At 39.5% G+C, this 13,032-nt stretch overlaps 1 protein-coding gene across 2 annotated transcripts in view; it reads left to right on the forward strand.

The window, feature by feature from the left end:
* The window catches only part of PARP8 (poly(ADP-ribose) polymerase family member 8), a 204,965-nt gene that overhangs the window by 131,901 nt on the left and 60,032 nt on the right, over positions 1 to 13,032 (forward strand). For both annotated transcript variants that reach the window (XM_087715477.1, XM_087715478.1), the window contains exons 8-9: positions 4,924 to 4,984; positions 7,021 to 7,111. In XM_087715477.1, coding sequence (XP_087571603.1) covers positions 4,924 to 4,984; positions 7,021 to 7,111 — 152 coding nt within the window. The remainder of the gene's footprint in view (positions 1 to 4,923; positions 4,985 to 7,020; positions 7,112 to 13,032) is intronic.

Raw genomic sequence — 13,032 nt, forward strand, 5'->3', positions numbered from 1 at the left:
ATGACTTCATCCTTTCAATAAGTTCAGGGTGTTAAATGCTTTTTTCATTTTTTTTCTTTAGATATTAAGAATATCTATGTAAGCAAGGAAAAGTAATTTTTTGTGTAATTTTAACAAAAAAGAGAAAATATTTCATCAGAAGCTGATGAGAATTAAAGAATGAACATAAATCTAGCTATGAGATGGGCAGCCATTTGTATTAATAAAAAAAGAAATGTGATTATAATTAAATTGAAATATAATTATCTTTACTTCATAGCAAAAATTCTAACTTGGTGATCTAAATGCTGTCTTGAGACACATTTCAAAGCCCTGGTTTTCTTTTAAGTTACACTGGAATTGAACCAGGCAGCTATTCAAACAGAATGTTTTCTACTTGGCCATTATAATGGAAAATAGTCAAATCAATATAGGCAGAATTGGTTGCAGGCCTGAAGAAATTCTGGGCAGAAGTCAGAACTTTTCTAAAATCCATTTAAATGTCCCACAATGCCTCAAACCGTTTGTGCATCAAAGCATTATGGGAAGCAATTATAGTAACAAGATTTATAGGTTTATAGGTTTTATTAGCATTTGTAGGCCGCCCTTTTCCCTGAGGGGACTCAGGGCGGCTCACAGAAAACCAGGGAGAGGGGAATACAACATTAAGACAACAACATATAATAAAATAGTAAGCAACATCCATTCATCATTCGGGCGAATGATAATCACTGCTGCTTAGAACATTAAAAAAATTTCTTCATTTTTAAAATAGGAGACTTATTTGAAAGTAGCTATGAAAACTCCTAATTGCTGACTCTAAGCCTCTATGAGAAATCTGTTCTTCAGAGACATGCCTTGGATTATTTAGTGGAGTGATGAGATAATTTAAAGAGCAAAAGCTGAATTAGGTGATGAGTGATGTAAACTTTTTAAATTGTAATTGTTAAGGCTATCTATACTGCAAATGTTTTTAACTTCACTGCCAACTTAGGTGAGTCAGTTCATTATTTCTAAATATACCAACCACAGTTAAATGATTGTCTTAAAGCCACAATCCTAAACATATTTAGATAGAAAGGGAAGTTCTGTTCCTGTAAATGATGCTGACCGACATTTCATGAAACTGGTAATATTTCCTGAATCTATTAGAGGCTGCAGTTCAAATATCATAAATATAGAAAGTTTAAAAATGATTTTTTCCCCTTCTCTGAAATATGCATGGCTAAGATTGCACCTTCAGTGTTCCTGCCTAACATCTTCAGCATACTGTCAGTAGACTTATATATTGCTGGCTTTCTTCCTTTAACCAAGTGTTATTTCACATGATTGCAGCAATTGGTAACTCTCTTGTATAGTCTGAATGAAGGTCCAGAATCTTGATAGTTCAGTACCTTCATTTATTCATAAACTGAATTGCACACTTGTATTCTGCATGAATCAACCAAAATAAATCACCGCCAGGGGGAAAAATGGTCACTGTAATTGCCAAAATTCCCCTGAATAATGTCCATCCTACTTCTTCCACTTGCTTTATAGGGCACTTAATCTTTATGGATCAGGTTTATAGTGTACCATACAATGGACTAGTCCTCATCAGGATTCCAGATATATACGGTATAAATCATTGCAGATTAGGGCCTTTGTCTTCCTCTTAATCTGAATGATTTGTCAGTTTTTGAACACAATCTTCTAAGACTATTTCATTGGCAGTCACTCCATTTATCCAGATCCTAAGTGAACCAAAAGTTACCTTAACATTCATTTGTTTCATTTGCTCAGTGATATGCAAATTGAATTGAGAGTGTACATTCCAGTTCCTTAGACAATATGTACAGGGGGGAAATATTTTCATTACATGCTATTTGAATTAAGTGGAAATTCATTGAGTATACAGAATGTTGGAGATTAAAGTCCAAGGAGGAAATGAATAAGATAATCATTTAATTGCATATCCTGATAACTGCTATGGTTGAAAAGCTGTACATAGCTTCATAATAATCTCCCTTTGGGTTTGCACTTATGAAAGTAAATTTAACTTTTTATTAAAAAAAAACAAACACCACCATGCTTAATTTCTCCAGGACCTGCTTCAATGTCTTTTGAGACGCAATCCATTAAGAAGCTGGTTGCTTCTGGCTTGGAACAAATAAATGCGGAAGCATCCCTTTCTTTTCTTTTCTTTTTTTAAAAAGCCATCTCTTGTGTGCAAACTGTTGAGTGTGTTTTAACTTCCTTGGTGGTCAAAAAAAAAAAGCTCCCTTGAATACTGATTGATTTTTATTCTCAGCTTTATGGCTAGGCTCCAACTTCCATAACCTAGTCTGGCAACTGGGACATCACTGTAAATTAAACCAGGGTCACCTTCATAGGAGGCCTCGTTCCCACTTTCCATTCCAACTCATCAATCAATAGCATGCAGTGCTTTTTCAAGCTGCCATGACATAGCCCTGTAACATAAAGATGTTTATATTTAGACAAGGAGCTGCTTTTTCTTGTGGCTTCTCAGACTCTCTGCACTACTGGGCTTCTTGTATTATTGCAAGAAATGAATGAGAAGCTGAAATGTTGCCAAACAAAAGGCCAGCTTCTAACAACATCTGTACAGATAGTTCTTGACTTACAACAGTTCATTTAGTGACCGTTCAAAGTTTCAACGGCACTGAAAAAAAGTGACTTATGGCCATTTTTCACACTTAACATTTGTTGTAGCATCCCCATTGGATGTGATCAAAATTGACAAGCTTGGCAACTGTTTCGTATTTATGATGGTTGCAATGTCATATGAATCTTCTGATGAGCAAAATCAATGGGGAAGCCAGGTTCACTTAACAGTTGTGTTACTAACTTAACAATTGGAGTAAGTCACTTAATTTTGGCAAGAAAAGTCGTAAAATGGGCAAAACTCACAACAAATGTTTCATTTGGCAACATAACTTTTGGGATCAATTGTGGTCCTAAATCGAGGACTACCTCTATTTACAAGAATTACTCTGGACACTACATGAGCTATACAAGTCTTCTTTGACTGTCAGTGGTTGATTGGAAGTATGTTTAGAAAACCAAAGTAATCTGGGGTAATAAGGAAAATCTGGGGACGGTATGACAGTGTATGTTCTCCGCTTAACCAGTTTTGGTTCATGAATATTTTGTAACTGGGGAGGATATTTGGGGATAGGCGATCCATTTTTTTGATTGGTATGATTTGGAAATTCCTATAACACACTAAGAAAATTCAAAAACTGAACACTGTGCCAAAAACTGCCCTGCAACTTTTTAAAATTTTATGGAAATGTTTGTTTTCCTACCTTATTTTGGGGGAGGTTTGAGCTTTTTTTCTTTTTCTTTTTAGAAATGATAGCAGAGGCAACTGCTGCTGGTGTTATTTTCTGAATATTCCCTATCTATCAACACATCATAACACACACACACACACACACACACACACACACACACACACACACACCTTGGAGGAGTCTGCTTATGGTGTCTTCTCTTGGCTGTGGGTGAACATAAGGAAGCCAGGAAGGCTGCAGCTTGCCAGAGGGATGATTACAAAAAGATCAATTGGACACTTAATCTCTCTCTCTCTCTCTCTCCCTCCCTCCCCCTCTCTTTCACACACACACACACACAAACACACACACACACACACACATGCCTTGAAACTAGAATAAGTGCAAGAAGACCACCCATGAATTTTTTTTACCAAAGTTCCTTCCTTCTTGAAATGAAATTTCAAAAGCAGTGTCTTTCATAATATGTAGATGAAAAAAGAATGTATTTGCTGCACATTGTTATTCTAATTGAATTTAGCAATTTAAGAGGTTTGCTGCCTAATTACTGTTATATGGATTTTTATCCAGAGACTGAGCTTTTTCTTAAATATAAAAGATAGGTATTATACCAACTGTCGAATACTGGACAGCGTCCATGGGAGAATCCCTTTATTCTAGAATATGCTAGGTAAAATTGTTGTCAGGGAAGTTAGAAAACCTAATCTTTCTTTCTTTTGAAGGAATAACAAAACTCTTGGTTCCAACCAGATTCATTCTAAAACAGGGCTGTCATACTCACATTGTCAAGGCGTCATGTGATATATCGGGAGTTTCCCCCAATTTGCTAAATCAGGTGTGGGCATGGGTGATGCATCTAGTCCGCAGGCTGGGAGTTTGACACTCCTGTTCTAGAAGATAAATTCTTGCTATCATGAAGCCTGCATTAGAACCAAAACATTTTTAATTCTTTTTTTCTCTTAGATTCCTTTTAAATTCTGAAGTATAGTTTTCTTATATATGAAAAGTCTGTGGGAATACAGTGTTGATTCTTCAGATGAGCTTTAACAATGCTTATAATGGATGAGCTTGAAAAAATAATCATGTTTGCTTGATACTTTAACCTTTCATTACCAAACTAAATAACATCACCAGTGCACTGATAACGTTACCTACTTTAGGAATGAAATGTCTGCAAGAAAACAACTAAGCTCACAAAGCATCAAGGACTCTACAGTTCAACCCTGGGCTACAAATATTCCCTTTTATTGTTTTATTATTAAGCAAATATTGATTTCAGTGAAATCACATTTCCAAATACTATTCATTGGCTATAATTTTTTAAAAGGTTCTTTATTGGAAGAGATGCTATTATATTAGCTCATTCATCTTTAGTGTTGACTATTTGTTCATCCAGTCAAATCCTGTCTATTTTAACTAGCATGCACTCTTCAAGGTTTTCCTGAACTATGAATAGTGGATCTGCAGCCTACAGAACATTTACTCTATCACTAAAGAATTATTTATCCTAATCCATTGGCAAATCAAACCCCTTTCACTGTAAAAACATAGATTTTCTGCTTAAACTGCTTTTCCGATAGCCAGTTAGCTTGGGAAGCATGATCAAAAATACCAGACTTAGATATAATGTAATGTTCTTTCCTTTCAGGGAATATGGAGCCATTGATGATGTAGATATTGATCTGCATATTGATGTTAGCTTTCTTGATGTAAGTAATTTAATAACAAGGTTGTATAATGAAGTTTGAAAAGCAGCTGTCTCTGTCTTTCAGCAGGATATAAAGTCAATTGTTCACAGGCAGTTACCACTTTTTTTAAATCCATATATTTTTTTCTTGCATGGTGGGGGGGATGTGTTTTTTTGTTTTCAGTGGAAATATCTGCAGAATGGTTTCCAAAGATAAATGCCTATAAAAACAATATGGCCTAGATTTCTTTGGAATCACATTTGTGAGATATGTCTAAACTAAGATGTGCTACACCTTGAATTACAATGAACGAATTGCATTGGATAAAAACATTTTCCCAGTTGTGTCTGAAAAAGAAAACATGAAGGTTTCTGAAAGTTCTATACAAAAACATGATACAGTGTTTCTCCAAAAAAAAGGCTGGGTCTTATTTTCTTCCCCCCCCCCCCAAAAAAAAACACCAGCTAGGCTTTCTTTTTGGAGGGTTCTAAAATAGAGGCTGGGGCAATGCATCCAAGTGGTGGCAAGTGGCTGCAGAAGAAGACAAGGTAGGTTTTGGGGTGTGTAAGGCAGAGGTGGGTTCCTACAGGTTCGCACCAGTTCGGTAGAACCGGTTCATCAAATCTACTGAAATGGTTAGAAGAGGTTCCACCAGTGGACCCGGAAAGCAGGCCACACCTACAGAAGAGCTTCCAAAAAATTTTGAAACCCACCACTGGTGTGAGGCCTAGTAAGTAGGGCAGCTCCACCACCCCATCCCCACCCTAGCTTATTTTTTACCTGTGTACCTTTCCCCAGCCCCTGCACTCCGGGGAGGGCAGGGTCTTAATTAGGGCTAATTTTGTGAGTGGGGCTTAATTTGATCACATGCGCTCAAAAACGTGATAGGGCTTCTTATCAAGGTGGGTTGTCTCTTTGGAGAAACACGGTAGTTATGTTCTTGTGAAGAAAACCTACTTATCCTCATTAAGAAGATATAGTAGGGAATTGATTTTAAAAATGCTATATGAGGAAAAATTTTGTACAAAAGCTCTTTATGCAAATTAAAACATGGACTGCAAAACAGATTGGATTTTTACTGATTCACACATTCCTGATGGAAGTTGCATTTTCTAAATTGACTACTCATCTCCTCAGCTGTTTACACCATAGGTGGCCAATCTCTAGTGCAGCCCCTGAGCCCATATTTTGTAGCCCTCAGTTCCACCTCTGAAGGTGATGACTAAAAGATCTGAGGTAGAATCCTGTACTCTCAACATAGCTAGGTGGAAAGTATATACTGTAGGGCCATTTTTCTCCCTCCGGAGGCTTCAGGGAAGCGTCCTGAAGCCTCCGGGGGGAGCAAAAGGGGCCAATGCACAACCCTTTTGCAAACCCTTGTATTACCTCCTAAGTATTAAGATACTACTGGTTCAGAAAAGTTGCATGCTCCCAATTTATAGTGATTTATATTGTCGCAAGCTTGGTTTTTTTTCAGCCCAATTTGGGGATACATTAAATAAAGGAACTTGGAACCTATTACATGCAAATGATGTATATACCAATGAATATCTCTAAAGATTATCTCTTCCAAGTGTAAAAGATAAGTTGTTGAGTTTGGTTTCATTTCTGAAAGCTAAGAGAACCAAATCTTCCAGATATATATATATATATATATATACACACACACACACACACACAATGTGTATGTCTGTTTGTGTGTGTGTATGTGTATGTGTGTGTGTGTATGTATATGTATGTATGTATATATATATATGTATATGTATGTATGTATGTATGTGTATACATACATACATACATATATATGGTTACAACTATGCAAATTTGGCATTTATTTCCACTTATAGAGCTAGTTCCTGTTCAAGTCCCATTTTAGGTCTACTCCTGACCTTTTGTACATTAGATAGCAGCTGATACAACATTTGTCTTGGTCAATCAGTTTAGAAAAGAACTTAGGTGAGCATCTTCAATTCCTTCGCCAGCTGTGAAATTTAAAAAAAAATGTCCAATGTAAATTTCCTGATAATGGCTAAAGTCCTGTTGTGCTCCTCATGCAGGAAGAGATTGCAGTGGCCTGGGATGTAATCCGCACAGAGCCTATAATTGTGCGTTTGCACTGTTCACTCACACAGTACTTAAATGGACCTGGTAAGTTACATTTGACTTTTTCCTGTTTAATATCTTCATAATGACTTCTATGTGTTTGTGATGAGCTTTCTTCACTAAGGTGGTACATAATTGTACTCTTTGAAAAGATATATTGAATTGTTAAAAATTATTTAATACAGGTGAGCACTATGTAGAACTAGTATGGGTAGATAGCAATACTCCAAAACCAATCAATGTGGATAGTTAATGATCAGAACAGTTTGTTAATAAAGAAAAGGGATAACTTCTTTATTTTGTGCTGTCTTCTAATTAAATTTCAATGGCAGTCCCTTGTCATTGGAAGACCCTTGTAGAGAAGGAAGTGTGCAGCTGTCTTGTTAGTGGACTCTGCTAAGATGTAGAGCTATAGTTTATTCTCCTGAGAGCCTTAAGAATTCAATGTTTGGGGGTTGAAAACAAGGCAGATTCTTTGGACTGTCAGCAATCCTAACCAACAACTCAAAAGTAAATTCATTTTTTTTAAAAAGAAATAAAGCATACCCAAAAGAAAATGCAGCAGTTTGAGGCTTGTTATACTCCTTTTACACACCAACAGATTCAATGGGCATTCAACCCTTGGCATAAAGGCATTGGATTTTTGCTTCCTTGGAAGATTCTGGCCCAGGGTTTCTCAACTCAGGTTTCATGGAATCCTGGGATTCAATGAGAGGTTACTAGAGATTCACTGAGAGAAGATGGTTTATTTTTTATTTTTTGAAAAAAGTAGAAACCAACAAAAACCCTCCAATCTCCAGAGTGTGCATGAGTTGAGTGAATAAGGAGAGAAGGAGGGATGGGTGGTAGATGGTAAGAAACCTTATGCAACTGGTACACCTCACTGGTGGGTTGCCAATTTTTTTACTACTGGTTCAGGCATGCTTCCTTGCACATGCGATACTTTTACACATGCACAGAAGCATCCAGGTGGGTGGGCGGAGCTTCACGCCGCCACTACTAGCGGTTTGCCCGATCCGCGACGAACCGGGACCAACCCACCTCTGGTACGCCTGCCTTTCTGCAGGTGCAGAGAGCTTAGGGGTTTCGTGTCCACTGTGGGCACAGGAGATGCAGGGTTTGCCTCGCTTGGGGACCAGTGGTAGCTGGAGCCACTACAAAGGCCAGGGGGAAGGCTGTGAGGAGGTGAGGGAAAGGAAAAAGTTATTCATTATTTTTACTTTAAGAACTCATTTAGTACATATATTTGAGCCTACACATGAAATAAATATAATATATTGTTCTGACCCCCTCCTCCATCCAGTAATGAATGTCAAGACAAGCTTAAATGAATGTCCTTTAATAACAAGACACCAAAACCTTGGTGGCTGAAAGCCAAGCAAAACAAACAGATAAGGACCTTGGCAGCAACTCAGACAAACTCAGGCAGCAATAAACACAGATAAGGCTTGGCAGCAATCCAGCCTGCCAAGCTCCCAGTACTGTCCTCCAACATTCAATCCTGCGTTGACTTCTGCAAAGAGGGCCGTGTGCACAAGTAGCTTTTTATAGTCTGGAGAGGAGCCTAATGACCACCAGCTGAGTACAATCACCTCCTGTAATTGCGTAATTGTTCCTGACGCCTAGTAGCTCTTCGATGACGGGCATCCAGGAGCAACTCACTGCTGGCCTCCGGCTCACTCTCCCTTGTCTCCTCCCCACTGGTCCAAGGCTCAGGTGCCTCCTGGTGGCCAACTGCGCCCTGCTCGGAGTCGGAACCCTGTCCAGGGTTCTCCACATCCTCCAGAGCTGACTCAAAGAGCCCCTCGCTGTCGGAGTCTGGTGGCAGCTCCAACGGCACCTGCTGGGCCACAACATAATTTCTTCCCTGGAGATGAAACATGATCCCACTGTCTTGGTTTTCTTTAAAGAAATTAAAACATGGCTCCATAGCCTTGAGTGGGGAGCCCAGAGGAGCATGCAGCCAAGAGGTTTAGTACCCTGAAAACCCTCTTCTTTGCTTTTTTAACTAATTTTAATGGTATTCAATCACTCTTGCCTCCTCCTAAATTTTAACATATATAGATACTGTTTCACATTTTAACATTTTATGCTACATCACCCAGAATCCCTGTTTGAGAGAGATGGGCCAATCACAAATGTGAAAAATAAATACTAATTTAGGCCTACTTTTGAGCCTGAAAGTGTAGGGGGTTCCTTGAGGCCTAAAAATATGTTCCTCTAGGCTCAAAAGTCAAAAAAAGCTCATCTGCCTCCTTCCTTTTAAATAACACTTTTCAATATTAGGAACCAGTTCTATTCTGTGGCCATGAAATGAGCTGGATCTCAGCCAGACAGCATAGAAAGCTAGGCGAGTCTGTTTATATAGGCTTTGATAGCAATAATTCCAGCTGGGGCTTCCTCCACAGGCATCTCGTGATTGTTGTTGTTTTCTGGTATCTGCTGTTTCTTCTACTCTCTTCTTCAGCCCACACACATGGCCTTTTTATACAGCAGCCTTTAGACTTATCCCTGAGTCTGCAGGGACTTTCACTCAGGAGTTGCGGCTTACTTAGAAGGAAGCTTGTGTTTTCCCTTCCTTCACCACATTGTCTTCCTATAAAATAACAGGACAGTCTCTAACTTCTGACCCTCCAGAAGGCCTTTGCTATTTTAATTTGTCTTCTTGGGAATGGTTGAGTCATGCAGGGGACCTTAAGGACTTAGCTATTGGTTGCATATCTCTCTCAGAATAACAGAGCTGGAAGGGACATTGCCCCCTGTTTGACTTCCTCCCTAGTAAGAGTGGTTAATGAAAGCTCAAAAGCTCCACTGAGGTTTGTTTGTTTTGCTCCGAACTTTACAAGCTTGTGCATTTTTCTAAGACCAGTGGAGCCATGAATTATGGGCAATAGCGTGTTCCCCATTCGCAATAAGAGTTCTAATTTCCAAATTTTAGAATCTTCGCCTCCCAGAGTCAGCAGGCTAAGATGGGTGGCTATAGAAATGAACTACCATATTTTCCAGCATATAAGATAACTTTTTAACCCACCCCCCCAAAAAAATTCAAAAATTGGGAGTCGTCTTATACACTGGGTATACCAAAAAAACCAAAAGAAAGAAAGCAACGCCACCAATCAAAAAGCCAGGCCGCCACCAGCGCAGAAGCCGTCCTTTCAATCTATAACCTTGGTGCTCCTCGCCTGGGCACGTGGATGGATGAGCACTGGGATGGCTTAGTAAGGTCTGTCTGGAGGAGGAAGGCGCTGAGCTCAAACTACGAAAGCCCGGCTGTGTGGAGGCCTTCATCCGGCTTGAGGGCGCCTGAAAGTAGGTGGTCATCTTATACGCCCAGTTACCTTATATGGTGGAATATACAGTAAATAAGAGTCAGGGAAGGGTTTTCTTTATTATTGTCCCTGAAGTGGGCTGACAGCTCTAGAGATCCTGGGAATATCATTTGAATCTTTTGTGTAATACTATCAGATAATAGGAATAGGAATAGAAAATAGAATAGGGATAGGGATAGGGATGGGATGGGATGGGATGGGATGGAATAGAATAGACTAGAATAGAATAAAGGGATCTTGGAGGTCTTCTAGTCCAGCTCCCTGTTCAAGCAGGAGAACCTATACCATCTCAGATAAGCGACTAAATAAGTAGATCCTCGTGGTGAAGAGCTTTTGGAGAAAAGTTAATGCATTTATTTGCTTTGATTATATCAGCTGCCTAAATTATTGCTTCCTTGTTTAAAAAAAACTAGCAGGTTTTATTCTTTTTTTTATCATTACAGAAAGTCCTTGACTTACGACCACAGTTGACCCCAAAGTTTCTGTTGCTAAGCATGAGTTTTGCTCCATTTTATGACCTTTTTGCCACCATTATTAAATGAATAAGTCCAGTTGTTAAGTTAGTAAAACAGTTAAGTTAATCTGGCTACCCAATTGACTGATCACATGACCCTGGACACTGCAACTGTCATAAATATGAATCAGTTGCCAAGTGTCTGAATTTTGATCATATGGCCACAGGGATGCTGCAGTGGTTAGAAGTGTGAAAAGCAGTCATAAGTTCAGTACCATAACTTTGAATGGTCACTAAACCAATAGTTGTAAATCAAGGATTTCTGTATTTTTTGGAGTATAAGATGCATCTTTTTCGTCAAAAAAGTGGCTGAAAATCTGGGTGCATCTTATACATCGAATACAGCATTTTTTGCCTCCCGAAGCCCCGCCCCTTCACCAAAATGGCCTTATGAAGGCTTTCAGAGAGATCCTGGGGGCTGGAGAGGGCAGAAATGAGCAAAAATGTGCCATTTTTGCCCCCCCCCCAGCCCCCAGGAGCACTCTGCAAGCTCCCCACCCCCCGGCTATTCATGCCTTTTATTTGAAAAAAACGGGCCTGTTTTCACGAAAAATGGGACATTTTGGGTAGGTTTATAGAGTGCAAAAACTTTTTTTTCCTTTCGGAAAGCTCTTTAGTTAGAGTGATTGATGAGAATTAGATTGATCAAGTGCTGTGCCAGCAGAAACAAGTCTTAGGTGCTACAGGTTGTCAGTGATTTCCTTCTCCAGCACATGGATAAATACACCTGGAAACATCTACCTAGCTAGCTATCTACTCTCTCTCTCTCCCTACCTACCTACTGTACTTCTCTCTCTCTCTCCCTCTATCTATCTACCTACCTACCAGTGGTGGGTTTCACATTTTTTTAGAACCTCTTCTGTAGGTGTGGCCTGCTTTGTGGGAGTGGCCTGCCAGGCATGCAACTGGGTAGGCGTGGCCAACTTGTAAAATGTGGTGAAACTCACTTAACAATGCTCTTGCTTAGCAACCAAAATGTTGGCTCAGAAACTGGCATTTGAAGCACGCAAATCTTAAAGCTGTCAAGTTACAAAATCCTTGCACCCCTAACCCTTTAGAAAAAAAAACCAAGGGGTGTTCAAACGTGACAGCTTTAAGACTTGTGGACTTCAGCTCCCAGAATTCCTCCTCCAGTCATGTTGGCTCAGGAACTCTGGCATTGAAGTGTGCAAGTCTTAAAGCTGTCAAGTTACAAGGCCCTTGCACCCCTAACCCTTTAGAGAAAAAAAAACCCAGGGATGTTCAAACTTGACAGCTTTAAGACTTTAAGGTTTAAATAGGACTCTTAGAGGCTGGCGAGGCGATTGGTGAGCCAGCCAATCAGTGAGCAGCAGGCGGGGCAAGCATGGTGCGGATGAGTGGGGGGGAGGGAGCTGGAACCGGTTTGAAACAGCAGGGTAGATTTGTGGAACCTTTTCTATAGAAGAGGTTAGAACTGGCAGGAACCCACCCCTGCTACCTACCTACTCTCTTTCTCCCTCCCTACCTCCTGTATTTCTCTCCCTCCCTCCCTCTATCTACCTACCTACCTATCTACTCTATCTTTCTCCCTACCTACCTCTATCCCTCTACCTACTTACCTACTCTCTCCCCCTACCTAATTTATCTCTCCCTCCCTCTCTCCCTACCTACCTACTATGTATTTCTCTCTCTCTCCCTCTACCTACCTACTCTCTCTCTCCCTACCTACCTACTGTATTTCTCTCTCCCTCTCTATCCCTCTATCTACTTACCTACTTTTTTAAAAAATTGCCTCTTTAAAACCTTGGTGCGTCTTATACTCCGATGCATCTTATACTGGGAAAAATACGGTATTTGATGTAGAAGTGTCTTCCTGTTTATTACTGTTTGTTCGCTTTTAAAGTAAATATTGGTATGAATGTACAGCCAAGAGATAAATATTGTATTAATATCTCTCCATTCCTGTAACAGCTTAAGAAGGTTTCCATAGGTTCTCTCCATATATTATCCCCACAATAATAGCCTGTTAAGTAGGTTAGCTGAGAGTGAAAGTGGTCCGGAGTTACATAAATTGTACTTTTCTTTAAACTTTACACCATCCTAGAACAGAAGATGCAAAACAAAATAATAATCAGGGTGCTTATGTGTAATGCTTTTCATTA

Source organism: Thamnophis sirtalis, unplaced genomic scaffold, assembly GCF_051295495.1.
Source record: "Thamnophis sirtalis isolate CommonGarterSnake01/CBP01778 unplaced genomic scaffold, rThaSir2_p1.2 scaffold_5, whole genome shotgun sequence".
Taxonomy (NCBI): Eukaryota; Metazoa; Chordata; class Lepidosauria; order Squamata; family Natricidae; genus Thamnophis; species Thamnophis sirtalis.